The 20,957-nt window shown below is 44.1% G+C and overlaps 1 protein-coding gene across 2 annotated transcripts; it reads right to left on the bottom strand.

Annotated features, from left to right (window-relative positions):
* Positions 1 to 434: 434 nt before the first annotated feature.
* On the bottom strand, positions 435 to 14,319 carry tbc1d24 (TBC1 domain family, member 24). 2 transcript variants are annotated; one of them, XM_063221868.1, is made up of 7 exons: positions 13,096 to 14,319; positions 12,505 to 12,519; positions 11,581 to 11,739; positions 9,348 to 9,411; positions 7,231 to 7,326; positions 5,388 to 5,670; positions 435 to 2,778 (listed from the first exon to the last, which is right to left on the bottom strand). In XM_063221868.1, exons 1-7 carry the CDS (start codon positions 14,106 to 14,108, stop codon positions 2,624 to 2,626), a joined length of 1,785 nt encoding a protein of 594 aa, XP_063077938.1. In that variant the 5' UTR covers positions 14,109 to 14,319; the 3' UTR covers positions 435 to 2,623. The 2 variants fall into 2 exon arrangements, with proteins under 2 accessions (XP_063077938.1, XP_063077940.1); XM_063221870.1 differs by lacking the exon at positions 12,505 to 12,519.
* Between the last annotated feature and the right edge of the window lie 6,638 nt (positions 14,320 to 20,957).

Raw genomic sequence — 20,957 nt, 5'->3', positions numbered from 1 at the left:
TACTAGTGCATGCATTTAAGAGGATTTGGGCCCACTGATGCTCAGCATTCAGATTGATGCTGATGCTGCCTGCTAAGTGGGTGTGGCAAGTAAAGTCTCGCATAGTGGTGGGGAGGCATTCCAAAATGGTTGATTATAGGCTTTCACTTTTCACTCTTTAATAAATCATTATCTTGGAACACTATCTTTGTGTAAATCTAACGCAGTGTGCTTCTCAACAGGGGCGTTGGGGCGTCCGAGGGGGGCATTGAGAAGGATACAGCTGAAGGGAGGGCGGTGCTTAGTTGCCATTGAGGGTCATTAGTCTATTTTATTTTTTAATGCTAATGGAGGGAGTTGGCAGGCTTATGATGATGTCCAGGGGGTGTTTCTTCAAAAAGGTTGAGAACCACTGATCTAGTGGGACAATCCAGGAATGAATCAACGCACACGTCTCATTTTTAAATACATCTTTTTACTGCATGTGACAGTTGAGTATTACATATATTTTTTAACACATTACTGCTGGAGAACACAGCCCATCCACACACACTCACACGAATATTCAGATAAGGTGTCAAAGAACAAGTTACAGCCATTCTTTGACACACAGCTAGACTAAAGGCTCAGCACAATGAGAACCAAGCAGATTAACCAGTTTACACATTGGGAGGGTGTGAACACGCTCGCACTCACACACGCACACACACAAACACGCACACACACAAATGCATCTTGTGCTTATCGTAGCTAATTATAGCTCAATTTTTTTCAGTCCTAACTCTGGACAATCATCTTCTCTGTTGTTTAGTGTTGCTCGCTATAGTAGTTTTTTTCATGGCAACTACAGCCATCTTAACAAAAAGATACATACACCTAAACATACACACACACACACACACACACACACTTATTCACATTTTCACACACCTGTCAGACAGCTACACAACAAAGGGGTGCCATTATGTTCAGAGGGCTGTATGTACAAAGACTGCGTACCACACCGCTGGAAAAGTTCACAGTGAGGGGTAAAGAGAAACAGCCGTTGCTGGTGAGTGACCAGAGTGGCGGACAGTGTGCAAAACTGGCTGGGCTGATATGCAAGCGAGAGCGCATCTGGACGGACGCAGGAAGTGCCAATATAATGAGAGAACGCAAACATGTTATCCCCAGTCATTTGTGCATCTAGTTATGCACGTAATCTTACTCTCCACAGGGTCTTGCCTTCAGTGCTGGATTTTTCACCACCAGAACCCAAGCGTTGGGTACATCATAAGACATAAATAAAAAAAAGCCCTGACAACATTTGAAAAAACACTACATTTAAAGTTGATCTACAGCGTTTTCACATTTAAGACTACCACACAAACACACGAGACCAGTATACCTAAATCTCTGTTAGTGCTGTAAAACTAATAGAATCTAAAAGACTCTATTAACTAATAGGTTTTCAGAAACCTATTAATGATATCGGCCTTTTTATTTATTTATTAAGACTGTGGCACTTTAAAGCTTTTAGGAAACTGGCCCCTGAGAGGAGGAGCACACTGGACGGAGTGAGCTTGTAAACTCTGAGCGGGTTAATACGACCACATTGTTGATCACTGGACTACCACAGATGACCGAAAGATGGCAAGATACATATCAAGAGAATTACTCTCGCATTTACAATTCAGAGGAAACTTCTTGTTGTGTCTGTAAAGCACTAGACGGAAAACTGAAGCTTTCTTTGTAAAATGTTCTGACAGACATAAAGTAAAAAAAAAAAAGCCAGATGAAACTTTGGTAAAGTGGACAGCTACTATTTACATCACGATATGAAATATACTGAGCAGGACGGATTCATAAGCGTGGTCTTTGTGGAACATGAGACTGTATGACCTTTGGGTCATGCCCATCCAATAATTTCACACTGCCATCAAACATCTATTAGACTAAGATAAATCAAGCTCGTACTTTTCCGGGACCCATGTGACATCAGGTGAACGCCCCTTTAGGAGACTTTAGGTTGAGAATAAATGGAGTTCCCTTAGCGCTGTAGATGGCGGTAACATCTTGCACACACCTTAGGCAAGCCGCCACCAAACACCACAGAAAGAGAAGAAGGAGGGGACAACGCTCCCTTAGGAGAACGAACTTGAGCACACTCTTTTGCATCGGGCATTCAGGGTTTGATTTATCTTACTCTACTAGAAGATGTTTGCTGCCATGTCACTTCTACATGGAGGGGGGGGGGGGAGGAGGAGGCCAAATCTTATGAGGCATCAACAGACACATCCAGTTGATAGATCACTCACTATAAACTCATGGAATCAGTTAGCTGGCTTTGCAAACCATTTGAGTTCTGCCCCTGTACAGATAAGGCCAGAGTTGTAATAGAGCAGGGTTAGAAATACATGTATACATGGTGAATATTACAATGTGATATTGATCTTTTCTTTAAATAAAATAAGCATGGAACACTGATATAGACGTTTGTTGATATTGGACGGATTGGTTGAAAACAACAGCTGCACTGTCAGAAGCCTGGCAAACCAATAATTGACACAACCACATTTTCCGTTTCGCCTCTGCGTGGACACATACAAATATAGGTTCCGTGTCTCTTCTGCATGGACACGTACAAACAAGGGTGACTTTGTGCCTAGCCGGCCATGGCATCCTGGAAGCCCCAGACCTCCAGCAGCGCCACCTGGAAGGTCTCGGCACAGAGCGGGGGGTTGTCGAAGGTGGCACAGCGAGCAGAGCGCCCGTGGTTCAGCTCGGCGTCGATGTAGAGCGCGTTGCCCTCACCGCCCCCTGAGGAAAAAAAATAATCGGTGTTAGTACACACAGTCTGCTGGTGATTGACTGCCATATTTATCCTGGATGATTACTATATTTGATGTCAAAAGGCCTGCGCACACCGGCTCCGACAACATTGTGGAGAGCAATGTCGGATCTGACAATTTTGCTTGGCCCCACACTCGTAGCAAACCAACATAGTAGCAGGTTGATTCAACAATGGTTTTGAAGAAGTGTATAAAAAATGGAATTGGATCAGAGCCGACAAAGTGCAGAGCACTGCTGCAAGTCTGTCAATGTGCGGTGGGCATTACTCATTGAGCACACTCCCCTAGATGTTCTATAATTACATGGACTTGTTTCTTGATCATAGGCACATGATCATGCGTTGAGGTTTATGACTAAGTGATAAGGCTCCAGAGTCCAGAGACAGTACCTAGTGAGCACAAGTAGGAACAACTTAGTAGGAAGAACTTAGGTCAGTGATGAACAAGCCGGATGAGAAGCTAATGATAATCTAATACCACCTGATCCAATATCAGCTGGTTCAACCTGTATGCTTAACACAAGTGATTATGTTAATCAAATCATCTACCAGTGTAAAGAGCGAATGGAATGAGCCGATTGGGAGTACAGATGGAGGTCTGGATGTGTCCACGGCTACGCGGAGACAGATATGGTCTGAAGCAAAAAGAAAAGCAGAAGCGGGGCTTTGTTCTCCCTTTTTAATTCCATGTTTACACAATGGTTTTATGGGCTGAATCTGTGTGCAGATGGACAAACAGCCTGCTGGCTAAATGTTTTTATACTATGCTCGGTCATTTATAATTTACCATTAAAATTTGAAGCTACATTGCCTGTGACTTTTTAAGGGGTGTTAGGCACGTCACACACAGAGACAAAGACCCTACTATAAGACATATATCCTGTGTCCCCTTATCCGAGTGTGCGGTTGAAGCAACGTAAACCAAGTTCCTAAAAAGAGACGTCCCTGTTCCTTTAAAATCTGCTAGTGCGCAAGACACGGTAGTACATAGAGCAGGTTTTAGCTTGGAAATCATGCTGAGCTGTTTTTCAGGAAGTTTCCCACTGGCATTACACAAAAAATAAAACACTAGGACCTGGTCATGAGATCTTCACTCACTCAACATCCTCAAAGTGGTTTCCAACTTACAACCAGCTATGAGTTATGCATTAGAAGAATTTATGCACTTCACTGATTGTTTTGAAGAAGATTTATGCATTATATTATATTATATCATCCCGTTTACACATATGTGGACTTTTTTGTTTGTTTGAAAAAATGATATTTTTATGTATTTGGGTCTTTCATATACATGTAAACTGATTTTTAGCTTCCTTTAGCTGATATTTTTAAAACCAGAGTTTCTGTTGGAGATACAAAAAAAAACGTGTCTGAAATGGATACATGTAAAGAAGAAAAATACAAGATATCTGTATATTTCTTTTTTTATGATAACGTGAGTGACTGGTAAACAGGCAAGGTATCTCATATTCTCTGTCGATTTCTGTTCACAATTTAAAACAAAACAAAAAATCATCCGTATGTTCGCTAAATGGCATCAAAAATATAATTGGATTAAAAAACAACAATTTAAACAAATATTGTTACAGACAATGCACTGAAATAGTTTATTCTAACTACCAAGTCATTTTAGCCAGGCAGATGACAACACAGTTGTGATTTGTACACCTCAGGCGAATGTCTATGAGTCCCTCCATGGCCTCGGTCCTAAATATATTGCAGATATGCTAAAGCAAGATCATCCTAAAAGATATCTTAGGTCTTCAGAGTCTCCTCTACTGATTATGCTTAGGGTAAAATCCAGACAGGGTGAAATAGCATTTAGCCATTATGAACCAGTGTCCTGTTGAATAAACAGCTTTATTTCCATCTGCCTTTGGTTGAGGTTATTTATCTCCACAGTCATACTTTATTGTTTGATAATGTACCATAAAAAATACCCTTGGTATTGCCATGTTGGACATATTCCATGAATTTTGTGAGTCAGGTGTTTTTAGAAGACATTTTGATTCTGTTTACATGGATATCAACGCGCAGTCAGGCGTTTTAGAAGCAGGGTTCCCACTCTAATTCAGCTATGAAATTCCATGATTTCCCATGACTTTCGAGACACAAAAAAACGAATTTCTATGACCACTTCCGGAAAAAGAAATTAAGTTCAAATGTTTTAAAAAGTGTAAAAACTGAAGATTATCTTCACTGCCGAGCCACTGCCAGACTTAAGTGGGCTCATTGCATTCTAGAATGTTGCACATTACAGCACGAAACCAAACAGTCTCTGGCGAAGCGTTGTAGTATAACCAGTAAGAAACAATGTTATACACAATTTTCCGCATTTTTTTTTTTTACGCAAAATTCCATGACTTTCCATGACTGGAAAAACTTTCATGAAATTCCATGATATTCCAGAAATTCCATGACCCGTGGGAACCCTGTAGAAGACATATTGACCTCTGTTCACAAGATGAGTTTTTAGACACATACTTTTATCTGTTTGGGTGTTTTTAAAAAAAAATGGTAACGATTATAGTTTAGACGAGTTATAGCTCCGAGGCATTTGGGATGAGCTCTGGCTTACCGATGATGATGGAGTCAAAGTTCCCGGCCATAAACATGGAGGTGTTGCGGGAGTTGAGGTGGAAGTGTCGGGCAGAGAGGAAGGGCGACAGGCCGCCGTTGGGGCCGCCAGACTCTACTGGCAGCGTGTTGTGGTGCATGTTGTTGGCGTCAGGGTTGGAGTTGGCCTCCGTGTCGGGCGGCTGCTCGTCATCCAACAGGTCCAGACTCTGGGCCTGGCCGCCCGACGCCAGCTCGGGGTGCTTGATCACCACCCACTCAAAACGCTCCATCTCTGGCTTCAGCTGCGCGCACACACACAAACACACACACACACACGTAAAATAAGAGTGGTCAAACTGTTTTACAAACAGGTTTTGCCACTAGGGATAATTGTAAGGTTATCCCTGCCCTGTGTGTATTAGCAAGAGCAAGTCCCAGAGACGAGAGAGAGAGAGAGAGAGAGAGAGAGAGAGAGAGAGAGAGAGAGAGAGAGAGAGAGAGAGAGAGAGAGATTACAGTGTGTCAAGTTTAAGGTGTCAGCTATCCTACTGCTCAGGTAAATAAGTACACAGTGTATCCAATTGCACCACCAGTTTCCTATCTCGCATTAGACACAGACTGAACTAGATACATGACCTACATACTTTTATACATGCTCCACTCTCTTTCAACACCTGCAGTGCAGACCAAAATGCACAAGAACAAAACACCTTCCTTTTCAATACAATCATAATTCCATTTGACTCCATCATAACTTTGTTCTCCATTTGAAAACATTATATTCAAACCATTATTATTTCACTATCCTTATCTGCAGATGCTTATTTAAGTGTTTACGTCTGTACCCAATTTTGTCCTACAAGCAAGAATGATACCCTAGACCACCCTCACAGAACATGAAACTACAATGAGTGAGAGAAAAAAACATGGAAAATGGCGCCACCTGCTGCCCATCAGTAATAAATACATTTAAAATACACCATTACTTGCCAGCATCATAATGCCAGATGTAAACTGTGTGTGGAAGTCAAACCACTTCCTCCAGTCCTCCCTTCCGTTCTCCTGCCTCATGATGTGAGGCTCGACGTCACTGAGGATTTCAGTTTTATTTAACAATTTACTTGACGCCGGCGTCATACCTATGTCATAACAGTGTCGTAACATAGTCATGCATGCATCACAAACATTATGTCAATGTCAAACATTTTATGACTATGTCCAAGTGACATTCAGTTAAGGTATTGACAGCCCTAAAAATGTCAACTTTTCATGACCGTAAAACGTTTATGACATTGACATCATGTATATGACACTGTTTTGACACTTTTATGATACTGTCATGTCACACGTATGACACTCATTTGCAAGGAAGATGTTGAATGAAAGCCCCTCAAAAGTCGCTCTGCCCAGGAAACTTTCTCGACACTGCGACAAAAGGATGGGAGGACCAGGAGAACACAGGAGAAAGTAGTTTGACTCACACCCATAGGTAAGGAGCGACGGTATGGGAGATCTTTAATGGCACGCATAGACCAGGCCCGAGTTGAGCGACACGGACGACGAAAGTAATTGACTTTATATAAAGTCGCTGGCGGCAGATGAGACAAAAGTGATTTGGGCGACTAGAGGCGATTTGAGCTACAGTTTGTAGTTGGACATCAGCGAATATTATGCAAATGAGCTATGATGCGGTTTGGCGACAGGCGCCACAGCCAATTTGAATGTCGGAATGCTTGCATTCTAATTTTAACAGGAATACTCTGTCGCTCGTGTCGCTCTTGCTACACAGTTCAGCGATTCTCTTGTCACCGCCGGTTTGTTTGCCTGGAAATGGCTAATTGACTACATTCAATAGTACTCACTCTGAAGACGAAGCACTCCCCTGTGCCAAAGAAGCTGAGCTTATTCCCTCCTCTTTTCCGCTCCTCCCAGTCAGTGGACAGGAAGGCTCCACACACCTGCAAAGACACATATGACAGTGGACATGCCATCAGCTTTTCCACAGCTACACCTTCGCAGAGGTTGACTGAACCTTTATTGTGGTTATTACCCTTCTACCACAATGTTTTTAATGTGGGAAAGTCATTTCAGTAAGTTAAAACACCCAGTATCCAACCTTTTTTCTAAACCAGTCTATCCTAATCAGCAAAATAACAATGAGACAAATCTTAAAAGTTGAAAAAATCTGTCTATTCTGGTACCATAACCAGGAGAAGAACACAGTGGGATGTTCACTTTCTGAAGCCATTTAATATTGACACCTCTGCTCACCCTTTCACCTGCTTTCACCCTTAAGGTCAGCCTCTATGCAAGGGACAAACACACAGCAATCCGTCTGCCATCTGAACTTTAGCACAGAGACGGATCTTTTCAAAAGGAGTGCGCCAGAGTGCAATTACACTATCACGGAGCCTCCACAACAGGACAAAAACAGGCCCTAACCGAATTAAGTCCAAACCCTCTCTGCGCCTGACTGGTATGTAGGGCATGGCCAGAAAAAAAGACAGGGCCGCTTTCAAAAGGCAGGAGACGCTCATACTAGACAGGTCAGGATAGCCAGGCGCACTTTCTCACAAACAAACAGGGATGCCAGTGGCTCCAGCTCTGGTCCCGTAGAAGGACAACAACACAACCAAGAGCTGAGAGGCTACGCAAAATAAGCTGGGAAGATTCACCACAGGCTCGGGTCCCATCCAATTGCTTAAAGCAAATTCGGCACCGAATCGAATTAGCTGCAATTTTGTTTTTTTTAAAATGTGAACTCATTTGGATAGTCAGCTGCTAAGTTTCCAGGACCTATGGGTACAGTGCAGTGATACAGAGGTGGAGAGAAGTGTTTCAGAAAGTAAACATATTCTTCTATCATACCCTTATATTTAATATGATCTTACTATGAAATATTTTGTCACGCTGAAATCTCCATCTCATCCAATATATATTCCAGTACAGTAGACTATAGCAAGTTCTCATTGATATGCATTGAATTACACTCTCAAACCAAGAATATGTTTGGCATGTAACATACATTGATTTTGGTAGAGCCCAGGTGAGATCCCCAGAAAGTAGCAAGTGGAGAAGAGGTAAAGCCATTATAACTCATATTCCCATCGCAAAACTAGGGATGGGGCTGACCCGATCCAGTATTGGTATCAGGTTCTGATATCAACATATTTCAGACATCGCATCGGATTGAAAGCTTCCCAAGATCTACGATCCTGACCACGAGTCACGTATCATGTTATTTTGAAATTATAGTTGCATATTTGTTTTCATGATTGTACTGTTACTGATATGATTTCCTCTTCTTCTGACCTCATGGTCTACTTTGTTTAGAGTTCACTTTTTTATATTGATGACAATATTAAAACAAACAGTTCCGGTTTTGGATCTGAACAGTATCGGCGTATTGGTAGATATTCAAATTCATTAGGATCAGATCGGAAGTGAAAACAGGTGGATGGGTGGTGCACCCAAACAAAGCCACATGGCTCTTCAATTAGGTTCCCCACGGACTTTAAGCTGAGTGATCTGTGTTAGCCGCTAAACCACTTACTCACAATACCCCTTACTTAGGGATGCATGCCCACATCCCACTGTGCTACTGTGTGACTCAGCAACTGGTACTGATGAAGTGCAAGGGTGTGTGTGTGTGTGTGTGTGTGTGTACTGTTTACTGCAGAACATTTTTAGTCAAGGTGGGTAGGTGGGGGGCTGGACAGTATGACCGACAGATGTGATGTTGATGGGGAAAGGCCCTGTTATGAGCGCCTCCCTCCTCCAAAATAAATAAATAGCATATACTGTGCATTGTAAAGAAAGTTTAGAAAATACATTTGCAATAAAAAAAAATCGACATCTTTTCAAGGAAACTAGTCAAGGCGGTAGGTATTTGTTGTCAAGGTGGCTTCCGTAAATGTTAAGTGCTGAGAGACAGAGACAGAGACAGAGAGAGAGAGAGAGAGAGAGAGAGAGAGCTCACCTCTCCACCTGTGGTCCGCAGTAGAAGCAGTGTGGGCTCGTGGCCTTCACAATGAGAGTAGAACCTGCAAAGACATCACACCCAGACATGTGTTACTTCAGCACATTCAAAGGAACTCATTCAAAGGACTCTCACTCACACACACACACACACACACACACACACACACACACACACACACACACACACACACACACACACACACACACACACACACACACACACACACACACACACACACACACACACACGCACGCACGCACGCGCGCACACACACACACACACACACACGGCTGTGCAAAACACATTGAATCTTGAGGCCGTACCATGTGTGACCATTTAGGTAACTGTTAATCTCGTTACAGATCGTCCATTAGGTTTGTGCACTTTTGTTGCCAAGACAAATGAGCTAATCTAGGGTTACATCCGCAATTTCCAGCAGTTAGAAGTAACGCACATCACCCGAGTTACTAGCAGCACAAAGACTCACAACTGTCTAGTGACAAGTATCATATACTTTGTTATTCATCTCATTTCTCTATTTGTGTTAGGGTTAGTGTCTACCAAATCTCTTGTTACATGTGTTAATACACTTCCATCTACTTCAGATTGAACTGTTGGAAATCAATCATCATGTTTTGGGAGAAAACAAAGTACGGATGGCAATTCTGGTTGTGGGCATAAAACTGGATTGATTTAAGAGACGGAGCAGTATGACTCCATGGACTTAAGACTCACAGGAAAATTCGGCCACTCTGAGAGGGTTGGCAAGACAAAATGCCTGCCAGTCTGGGTAAGAAGCAAAGTACAACAAATGCAACATTTTATTTTTTTTCCCTGTTCACATTTCCTGATCGGTAACACTATAATCCATCGTGTGTGTGTGTGTCTGTGCGTGTGCGTGTGTGTGTGCATGCGCATGAAAAATGTTTCAATTTGTGCTGCGATAGCTACACATCCATTTCAGCTAGCGAAAGCACTCTTGAATATCCACCGTAAAGCCTATTCATCCATCTGTGCACGCAACATTTTCCTTCCCAGGGAGCGACAGAGTGCAATGTATTGGGTCTGACCACGAAGCAAACCAGTTTAAAAATGCCCAAGAAAAACAGGTGACTCCTTTTCGAGGCAGCCTAAATCAATTCCCCACTCATGTAGTCATGTCTGGTATGCAGGAGGGCTTTGCTACACAAGTAACCAACTGCGCTGCCAGTTCTACCTCCCTGCTCAATGCTTCAAGGCCACTTCCCTTGCCCAAATACTGCTGGGGAGTATTCCAGGGACATTTGTGAAGTGATAAACCGGGCCAAGTTAACATAGTAGGAAGTGGTAAATCTGCACATGGTTGGCTCATAGGTGTCAGCTAGTTAAAAAAAATAAGGTCTCCAGGCTATTCTATTAGATGATTTACCATTACCTCAAGGTTGACTTACACTGGATCACCACTTAGCCAAGGCTTTGGCATACTCCCCAGGTATAACATCAGGCATGACAACCCACTGTGTGTTCAATGACTCAGATATTGACCCAAATTAAGTAGTAAATCCACATAACAGTCTTATATCTCTCAGAGACTAATGTTATCTCTATCTTACGATAAGAATAAAGTCCTGAAATTTTAAATTCTAGGTTTTGTTCTTAACATAGCCAGAGCAAATCTAAGAGACTACATATCTTCTTTTTTGTGAACTCCACTGGTGTCCTAAATTCAACCTCCCATCATTCAGTTTCTCTCACATCAAATGCTGTTGAGTGGCGCAGAGAAGCAGGCCCAGCAACGACAGCTCACCTCATTTCAACTTACCACAACTTCCCACCTAGTTTTGTGCACATGCACAAACAAGGTTAACATTCTCATGCTGTGTTATTTGAAACTGAGAGGTCTTTCATCATTTAAATCACACCAGTTTATTTTTACTTTTTCCACTATGCCAAAGTTTCATTATTTACTGTGGTATAGCATTTCTCCCTGGCTTTGGATTCTGTGAAGAGAGTTTAAAAGTTAAAAGAGTGCCGTTGCAGGCAACTGGACTTATTTTTTGGAGCTCGAAAGCTACCAAACTACAAAAAGAAGCCCAGTTACCAACAACTTAACTCATTTGACAAAGATGACCAGGAAGTCTAAGAATCCTCACAGACACTTTAAATGTTCCTTCTTTTTTGCCTTGCAAAATATAAATAAAAGTTAACACAATAGAGAAAACACAGCGTGGGTGGGAGGATAAGTGCGGACCTGTTGAGACTGCAGCCGTGTGTTGAGGTGGTGAATAGGAGCTCGGGTTGGCACAGGGCGAAGCGCTCGGGGATCCACGACCAGATGTCCCGGATCTCTTTCGCACTTACGATCTCCGAAGAGAAGTTGTCCGCGTTGACTGCTAGCTGCACATTACGTCTGAGAGAGTGAGAGAGATAGAGATTAAGTCCAAAAGGCAGTCAATGAGAGCACATCATGAAAATAAATGACCTTGTTATACATGTTGCTTTTTCGCATGTGTTTTGACATCGTTTCATGGTCAGAGAAAGTAATTAAAAAGAATGAGGAAGATCCACTAAAAGTGATGAAAAGGAAGCTGCATTTCTGATCGATCGCACAATTGATTTTTGGCACTTGGAAGAACACATAACGGCTGTGGATGCACCATCAGAGGTGGAGCTTCGCAGAGTAAAAGCTATTGTCCTTGTGTATGTAGTTGCATATGAGTGAAATTACCATTTTGCTAATCTACCCGTCAGATAGTGCGCGCACAATGAGATACCCTGGTTAAAATGAGGTTTACATTTGTGGCAGCATGTTTATGTTCTGAATCCAGGTTCTCCACCTCTGACTGTCATCAGACAACAGCATGTTTGTGCCCTAGAAGCTGTTTTCAGGCCGAACAAAAGGGTGCAGGTGCCGGCTCCCGTTATACTAGGAACCAAAGCAGTTATCTTGAGAAATTGCTTACCACATAAAGCTTCCATTCAGACATCTACTTTATCGTCACTAATTGCTCAGAAATACCCAATTTACTTTGTTTTTGTTGGAAACCATTCTTCGATTCGGGAACTCTTTGATTTTTTGGCTTGGTCTTTTCAAGATTAGGGGCAGGAACCGGCACTGGCACGGTTACCAGTCAGCCAGAAAACATCCATTCAAGAAAGAGAGAGCAGGACCTACCTCCTGAGAGAACAGCTGGAAGGAGCAAACAGACGAGTGCAGGATGGAAGTGGAGTGGAAGAGACAGGAGAGTGGGAAATGGTGGAGAAAAATGAAAGTGATTGAGAAATAAAAATCATGACAGAAACACCAAACGGATGTGAAGAGAACCATGCCAGACACACAATAATCGAAACTCATATTTAAGAATAAAAGAAACAGAAATGGTGTGCAGACTGATTAAAAAGAGAGAGAAAAACAGTATGGAGGAAAGCATGCAAGATGGCAAGAGTGCACCACTTGTTCAGCACGTCTGATATTATATGTCTGATGTTCAATTAAAAAAATGTGATGTATAGGAAAAATATATAAATATATATATATACATGTATAAAACCTGTATTACTATGATATTTCTGTCATCAACGTATAAACCTGCAGCAAAAAACTTTTTTATGATCAATCCAATGCAATGCATCAACCTGCATTAACACAATTGTTATACAACATCAATGCAATGCAAAATGCAATTCATTGATGCACCACAGCAGCTGCATGCACGTGTGGTGTACACCTGATCTACGAGCGCTCCCACAGCTCCGACTAAAGTACCGTTTCTGCTTGACAGTGATGCCCTTCTGCTGCAGTGACTTCTCGTTGGCCAGCTGCAGCAGTGTGATCTCCTTGCGGCTGAACAGGCGTATGGAGAAGGCCTTCTCCAGCAGCTTGTCGGGCGTGACGCTGGAGCCGATGCCCTTGACGAAGGCCTGGATGTCGTCCCGCACCACCGACGATTCCTGCTGCTGGACGGCAGGCTGCTTCCCCGAGCCGCCGCCGCCCATAGCTGCCGTCTTCTGCTTGCGGTAGAACTTGAGCAGGGCTAGGGCCACACGGTACAGCACCTTGTAGCCCTCCACCAGATACACGTCCAGGACGCGGGCGGCGTGCGCGAAGGGCAGGTCGCCCAGCACCCAGCGCTGCCAGTCCGAGTAGACCTCCAGCACGTCGGTGGCGGTGGCCACCACCAGCTTGTGGGCGGCGGGGCAGTACTTGTGGGCGAGGTCGCCGAAGGTCATGCAGGAGGACTCGTAGGCCAGGAAGGTCTGGTCCAGCAGGCGGCGGCCCGGCTCGTTACAGGCCAGCATGCGGCTCACGGACTCGAAGCAGCGCGCCTCGTCCGGGCTGAAGTGCAGCAGCAGCGCGGCCACGGCGGGCAGCGCCGGGCAGTAGGAGATGTCGGGGAACTGCGACGCCACGCAGGAGATGACGGCGTGCGCCGGGCCCATGGCCTCGGCTTTCAAGCAGTAGTGCGGCACCGTGGTGCCGTCCACAAAGTCCGGGAGGGGCAAGGAGGAGGCCTGGCGCGGCTTGCCCCCGCCGTCGCCCATCAGGTCGCGGTACACCTCCGCGTCGGGCGTGACCGTGCGGCACGGGATGGCGCGCACCAGCTGCTGGTAGATCAGCGCCCGCTGCTTGTGGCTCTTGGCCCAGGCGCCCGAGCGGGCCTGGGACTTGAGTTCGCGGGGATCCACCTTGCCGTCGCCCTTCATCGGGCTGTCGCTGGCTGCCGAGCCCTCGCCCATTTGGGCCCAGTCCACATAGCGGCCGTAGTCCTCGTCTGCCATGACTCGAGGCGGCGTGAGTCACCGGGGATGACTGATGCTGGGGCTGGGGTTTTTGCGGAGATGGCAGTCACTTGGTAGGTCAAGAGAGGACAGGAGAGGGACGACTAGCCACCCATAGTAACACTGAGAAGAAGCAAACACACACACACACACACACACACACACACACACACACACACACACACACACACACACACACACACACACACACACACACACACACACACACACACACACACACGCTGAGAAACTGCAAAAGCCTGCAGTCACTGCTATCGAGGTGGTCTGTGTAAATCAGATTCAAAAGTCTTGACGAAATCATTGTAAGCATATTAATGAAAAATGCATGTCAGTTGGGGCTGGGAGGATGTTGATCCCAAGCACAGCGGATTCCAGTCGGACCACATTATTCAATACTGAAATATTGTGACACTGTTTGGGGCATATCTTTCCAATCCCTACATGCTGTACCAACATACCCTAAGAGGTAGAGATCTCAGCTTCACAAACTTCAGTCCCTACTATGGATTCCTTCCGCCTGTGCATAACATTTCACTGATTAGCCTCTCTCTCTCTCTCTCTCTCTCTCTCTCTCTCTCTCTCTCTCTCTCTCTCTCTCCCTCCTCTCTCTCCCCTCTCTCTCTCTCTCGCTCTCTCCCTCCTCTCTCTCCCTCTCTCTCCTCTCTCTCCCTCTCTCTCCCTCTCTCTCTCTCTCTCTCTCTCTCTCTCTCTCTCTCTCTCTCTCTCTCTCTCTCTCTCTCTCTCTCTCTCTCATTCATTTAATATGACAGACACCTTAATTTTTCTCTGGGATACATAAAACATAAGTACTCTACTAAAAGGTTATTTCACACAGATAGTATTACAAAAGTGCCTTGACCTCACCATTGGCTGGCCACTTTCAGTGGGGCTTGCGTGTTTGTCTATTGCAAAGAGTCTCTTGTGGTGGCATGCAAGTCAGTCTGTGGTCTTCATGTGAGTGCTCTGCTTTGTGTGTTTATCAGCACAGTGACTGCTTGTGACAGGCTGGCTACAGTAGAACGCAGCATTAGCCAATTATACTAATTCAATTTTTCACTGACAGGAAATTCTCCCACACTCGCCCTTGCCCCTTTGCCAGCCAGCCAGCCAGCCAACCACCACCCATCCACTGACTGACCCACCAGGCACTCTCTTCCCTCCAGGCATGTCCTGTGTATACCAGGAGCTTCCTCTCCTAAACTCATTCAGACTTCCCCAAAGACTATGCAAAAGGCAAAGTGCCCCTTTGTCTGTCAACATCTGGCCCAAAATTACACAACGGATTTAGGGTGCAGAGAAGTACTAGGTTAACCAATTATGGGTCCATGTCAACATCTGAGTTCTGCTCACTGACTCATAACTGTCGCACACACGCACGCACTCACACACACACACACACACACACACACACACACACACACACACACACACACACACACACACACACACACACACACACAAACACACACACACACACCAATGACCTGACCTGACGTCCAAATGGTGATGCATACAAAACACACGAACTGTGCAGCTGTGTAATCTCCTACAAAGCGATGACCAGTTCACCTCACAGCACTGTGACGGGGCCAGTAGAAGACCCCGGGGCTTAGGAGCTTGCTGCTGAATAAGCCTCTTACAAAGGGGCGGTGGTTTGCCTGTCAAAGACTCTCACTGATATCCCAGGAACAGCTCGCAAACATGCAACTTTGGTAAAGTCGTCGGTGTACCTGCATATTCGCAGAATAGATTAGGTTCCTTTACCGCTTTGCTGACATAAACAAGTAGAAAGTGCACTGTTGGGCGTCGTTCTGCATCGTCAAGTAGATCGTTTACCTTGCATGTTTGATGCCTGAGTCAGGATGATGGCATGATTTAGTGACAGGGGACGACATTACGATGACAGCACGACAAACGTCACGTTCATTAGCAAGCATTATAAGGCTATGCTAACGGGCATAATACCCTGTGCACATGCAATGTTAGACAGATTAACAACAGATTTTCCCATACACCGCTCATGACAGGCGCGATTTCATTTCCCAGTTCACTGAAAAGCTAGATTAGCTCGAATTATTAAACCATTGATTGTCTTATAACGTACAGAAGTAGCAAAGGTTCATGATATAGTCTAAAATGCTATGCACCATTACACTGCTTGTTACCTGTACAACGACACCGCCGAGACATGCCAACCGAACCCGAGAGTGGTCGAAGAAGAAGCAAGCTACGCTTCAGTGGCAATGAATGGGGGTGCAGCTGACTAGCTTAAACCTGATAGTCAACATCAGTGTCAGGTTAACCCAAATGTGCTGCCACTGTTACCTGCAAAACGAGCTGTTAGAAGCTGACCAGACTTCTACACACACACTGACAGGTCCATTCAGGTGACTGGCTTAAACCAGTGACAGTTGTAGCAACGTTAGCACGCTAGCCGACTGCAGCCCTCTTCTACTGTAGTGAAATTACAAGAGCTCTGGAAAACGCCCCGCGAAGCAACAAAGGTATACTAGTCTTAAAATAGCAGAAGACACAATTGCACGTGCATCTATAGTATGAATCAAGACATGCATATTTGGTTGCCGACGTGAGAGAAAAGTGGTCCTACCTGGTCAGATTCCTTCAAGCTGAAATTCACGTTAGGTTCTTTCTGAGCATGCGCTGTGAGGTCATACGAATGTGGAGAGATGTGCCATATGTGCGCGCAAGGCGTTCCCATCTGGCGCGGCAAAGCGCGCTGAACTGAAAGCAAATTCACTGCCTGCCTGTGATACAGGGGCTAGAAATATGATACATAAAAACAAGCCAAACACCCGAGACTCAAATTCTGTATTACAGAAACTCTCACACTGAGACTTAAACATCCCTATAGGTCACTGTTCCAAAACGCGGAATATGATATACTGTAGGCCTAACCGTCACCTGACTTGTTCGAGGTTGTTTACTCCGTATTCTTTTTAACATAAAAAAAACCGAGCTTTACTCCAGTGGACGTTTCCGTAGCAACTCTGACAACGCTCAGCTTTGTCCCAATGGAAAGCGCGCCATCCATGAACGATCAGACACATGACCGTCATTATAGCTAATTCAATTTGGGTTTGCTTTACTTAGGCCAACCAGCAACAAGACTATGTAATAAGCGGGTTTTGTTGTGGAGGTGGTTTGATCAGCTCCTGTATTTCCCTGAGGGAAACAACAAACCAGGCTATAACAGGCCCATCATCTGCTACATGGGCATATCAGACAGATAGGCTACGCAAAATGGAAAGGCCAGCACTTTGAAGGTGGAAAGGGAAAACAGACACAAAAGCCAACAAAACATTATCTTTTGCATCTATTGTTATTTGACCAAAGCTACAAAGGAACTAATCTAGGGTGAACATTGGTAAAGTAGGACAATTTGTAAAATTGCAGGTTCTTGTGTACAAAAATGCCAGTAGGCCTATACTGTAAAATAGCCTATGTGTTGTTTTCAAAATCAAACGGATTTAAAAAGAAAAAAATGTCCATTACAGTAGAAATAATATTGCTTTAAACAGTAACTTAAGTTGAGAATCAAGCTGAAGTCTCCTTGTAAGTCGCGTCTGCTAACTGCTAATGTAATGTGATGTAAAAGTGGGAGCCTAAAGTGAGACATGTCTGCTGTTAAAGTGGGACAGCATTGTTTTGCCATGAATTCCACATTTGGCATGAATCACTGTCAAGAGGACTGCATCTGATGTCTCCAGTCAGACAGATCCTACAAAAGAAAATATCACCATCAGCAGGTTGTTCAACAACTACAACTGTGCAACGAGCTGTATGTCCATCAGTGTTGTGGTTGAATTGCTTGTGTGTGTGTGTGTGTGTGTGTGTGTGTGTGTGTGTGTGTGTGTGTGTGTGTGTGTGTGTGTGTGTGTGTTGGCGTTTAGGCCTACTGGCAGTCCGGTGGGAGAGCAGAAAGGGGACAAACTTTGTACACAGACACACACAGACACATGCACGCATGCACACACATACACACACACACGCACACACCACACTACAGTGTACTACTAAATGCACTCTGTGTGTGTGTGTGTGTGTGTGTGTGTGTGTGTGTGTGTGTGTGTGTGTGTGTGTGTGTGTGTGTGTGTGTGTGTGTGTTGATGGAGTTTACTGGCAGTCCGATGGGAGAGCAGAGAGGGGACGAACTTTGTACATTAGAACCACACGGGAGTCACAAGATGTTATGGGTTCAGTGAGTCATCTGCAGATTTATTGGTGAGCTGAGATCTACCCTCTACATCTTGTCACAGCAGTCTGATGCACAGTCATGCCAGCACACACTGCCCTCTGACGCTGTCCACTGTACAGGCAAATAGAGTGGAACAGGGAGGGAAACCCGTTTCATTTGAGGGGCCACTTTATAAAGTCCTCAAAGGGCCGTACTATCAAGCTAGGATTTCCCCCTTCACTTTAGGCCTTTGAATGCGGCCACCTTTACAACAGACCCCTCCTTCAGTTGTTCCCCCGAAAATATAACTTAATTGTATTGCAAATGTAATTTCGAACATTTTTTACAAAAAGTTACGTGTCAGATGTGAAACTGCATAACATTAAAAATGATGTCGGGGGCCGTTTAAGACGGTCTCAAGGGCCGTAAACGAGACATAGGTTCGAGACATAGGTTCCCCACCCGTGGAGTAGAAAAAGTGATGCAGTTCATGCCATAATTATGTCATCACATTGCTGTCTGTAATGCTGATGTTACTGCTGATGTTTCTTTATTCAAAGCCATGTAGGTCTACAGGTTGGTTATTCCATGGTATTGGCTACAGTGGATAATGGTTCATAAAGGTTGGAATAGGCTTCTCCAAAACACATTTTTTCCTTCTGTAGGGTGCTGACCAAAGCAATGTAAAACTGAGGCAGAACGTTGAAATGCTAGCCTGGTAAACCAGTGCCACGGCGAAGATTCGGTCTCACATTTAGGCTGGTTTATCAGGCTATTGAAATGCATCTCTTTTTACTATTACATAGATCATCTGCGTAATAGTAAAACAAAGTTGACGCATTATGCAAGCTTTTCTTACTTTTCTTTGGTTACAGTACAGCAATATAGTGGCAAGGACACTTCAGCCATGGATGGCGGTGTGTGTCTTAAAACATTCTTCCTTCTAGCACCAAGGGTGGGATTCAAACCAGCAACCCAAAGACCTAGGCCATAGTTGCCCAATTACCGTATGTTACCTACTTTTCCTTTCTTCAATTCGATTCGAAGGTGATGAAATGGGCATAGAATTATTGTTATAATAATGATAACAATAATAATAATAGTAATAATAATAATAAATGTATTACTGTAAGTACATTTTCAGTCTCAGAACTGCTGTAATTTTCACTGCCATGCCTCTCATTTTTTGGCCGCCAGGTGGCACTAGAGTTCTGTAGTTTTACAGGCCTTTATTGGACTGATACAGAGGAACAGTGGTGTATGTCTCATACTCAACTTCTTAATATTGTAGTAATATCATGAAAAAGTCTATAAATATAATTGAAGAGTTCAGATGCAAAACCCCCTAACTCCATTTCTGAAGACCTGCACTTCTATATTTTTAGAGGACCCTGTTGTTGGTTTGGTTTACATTTATGTACTTGATAATACATATAAATAGTTGTATTATACAAATACAATTTTAAAATATGCAATTTTAGCTTTGTATTAAATAAAAATGAATTAAGATTATTTTCTGATAAAGCACTTAGGGGTTTTTGCATCTGAACTCTTCAATGATATGATGGAACACAAGCATTATTGCCCAACAGACCCATATTGCTATACAACATGTATTTATTTGTCATGTCTTTGTATTGTTTTTGTATGTAACCCACCGCATAATGTAAACCACTATTTGTCTATATTTTGAATGTACAGAGAGCTAACATCGACCAGATTGTTGGATACATATTGTGTGTATGGGAAATGTCAGTCTCAGAATACTCTTCTTTCTCTACTCTGTCCAGATCTCTCTCTCTCTCTCTCTGTCTCTCTGTCTCTCTGTCTCTCTCTCTCTCTCTCTCTCTCTCTCTCTCTCTCTCTCTCTCTCTCTCACACACACACACACACACACACACACACACACACACACACACACACACACACACACACACACACACACACACACACACACACACATGTTTTTTGGCACGTGTTTGATTGAAAGCTATTTAAATAAAAAGCTAATGTACCCGTCATTTAATTCATGTGATCATTTTGTTTTATGGGGTGCTGTAAATTCAATGACTGGCTTAAATGACTTACACTGCTGCCACTCTTGCTATTGCCTGTGTGTGCCGTAAAAATCACATTACATCATGGCCAGCCTGCCCTGCAACACAATATGGTGCTGTAGCACCTGAAACCACCTGAATAGCGTGCGTGGAGGTGTGTGTGTGTGTGTGTGTGTGTGTGTGTGTGTGTGTGTGTGTGTGTGTGTGTGTGTGTGTGTGTGTGTGTGTGTGTGTGTGTGTGTGTGTGTGTGTGTGTGTGTGTGTGTGTATGCGTGCGCGTGTGCAGGTGTGTGCCTCAGGGAGGTCCGGCTGCTTGTTCAAACACTAATGGGCTTTATTGGAGGTCCAGACATGCGGCTGCTGCTGGTGAGGTGTGGTAAAGGAGAGAGAGAGAGAGAGAGAGAGAGAGAGAGAGAGAGAGAGAGAGAGAGAGAGAGAGAGATACAGAGAGAGACAGAGAGAGACAGAGAGAGACAGAGAGAGAGAGAGAGAGAGAGAGAGAGAGAGAGAGAGAGAGAGAGAGACAGAGAGACAGAGACAGAGACAGAGAGACAGAGAGAGACAGACGGACAAAAG

This window comes from Engraulis encrasicolus, chromosome 17 (assembly GCF_034702125.1).
Source record: "Engraulis encrasicolus isolate BLACKSEA-1 chromosome 17, IST_EnEncr_1.0, whole genome shotgun sequence".
NCBI classification, from domain to species: domain Eukaryota; kingdom Metazoa; phylum Chordata; class Actinopteri; order Clupeiformes; family Engraulidae; genus Engraulis; species Engraulis encrasicolus.
Note: the sequence above shows the minus strand (reverse complement) of the source record. Positions and strands in the feature narration are given on the sequence as shown.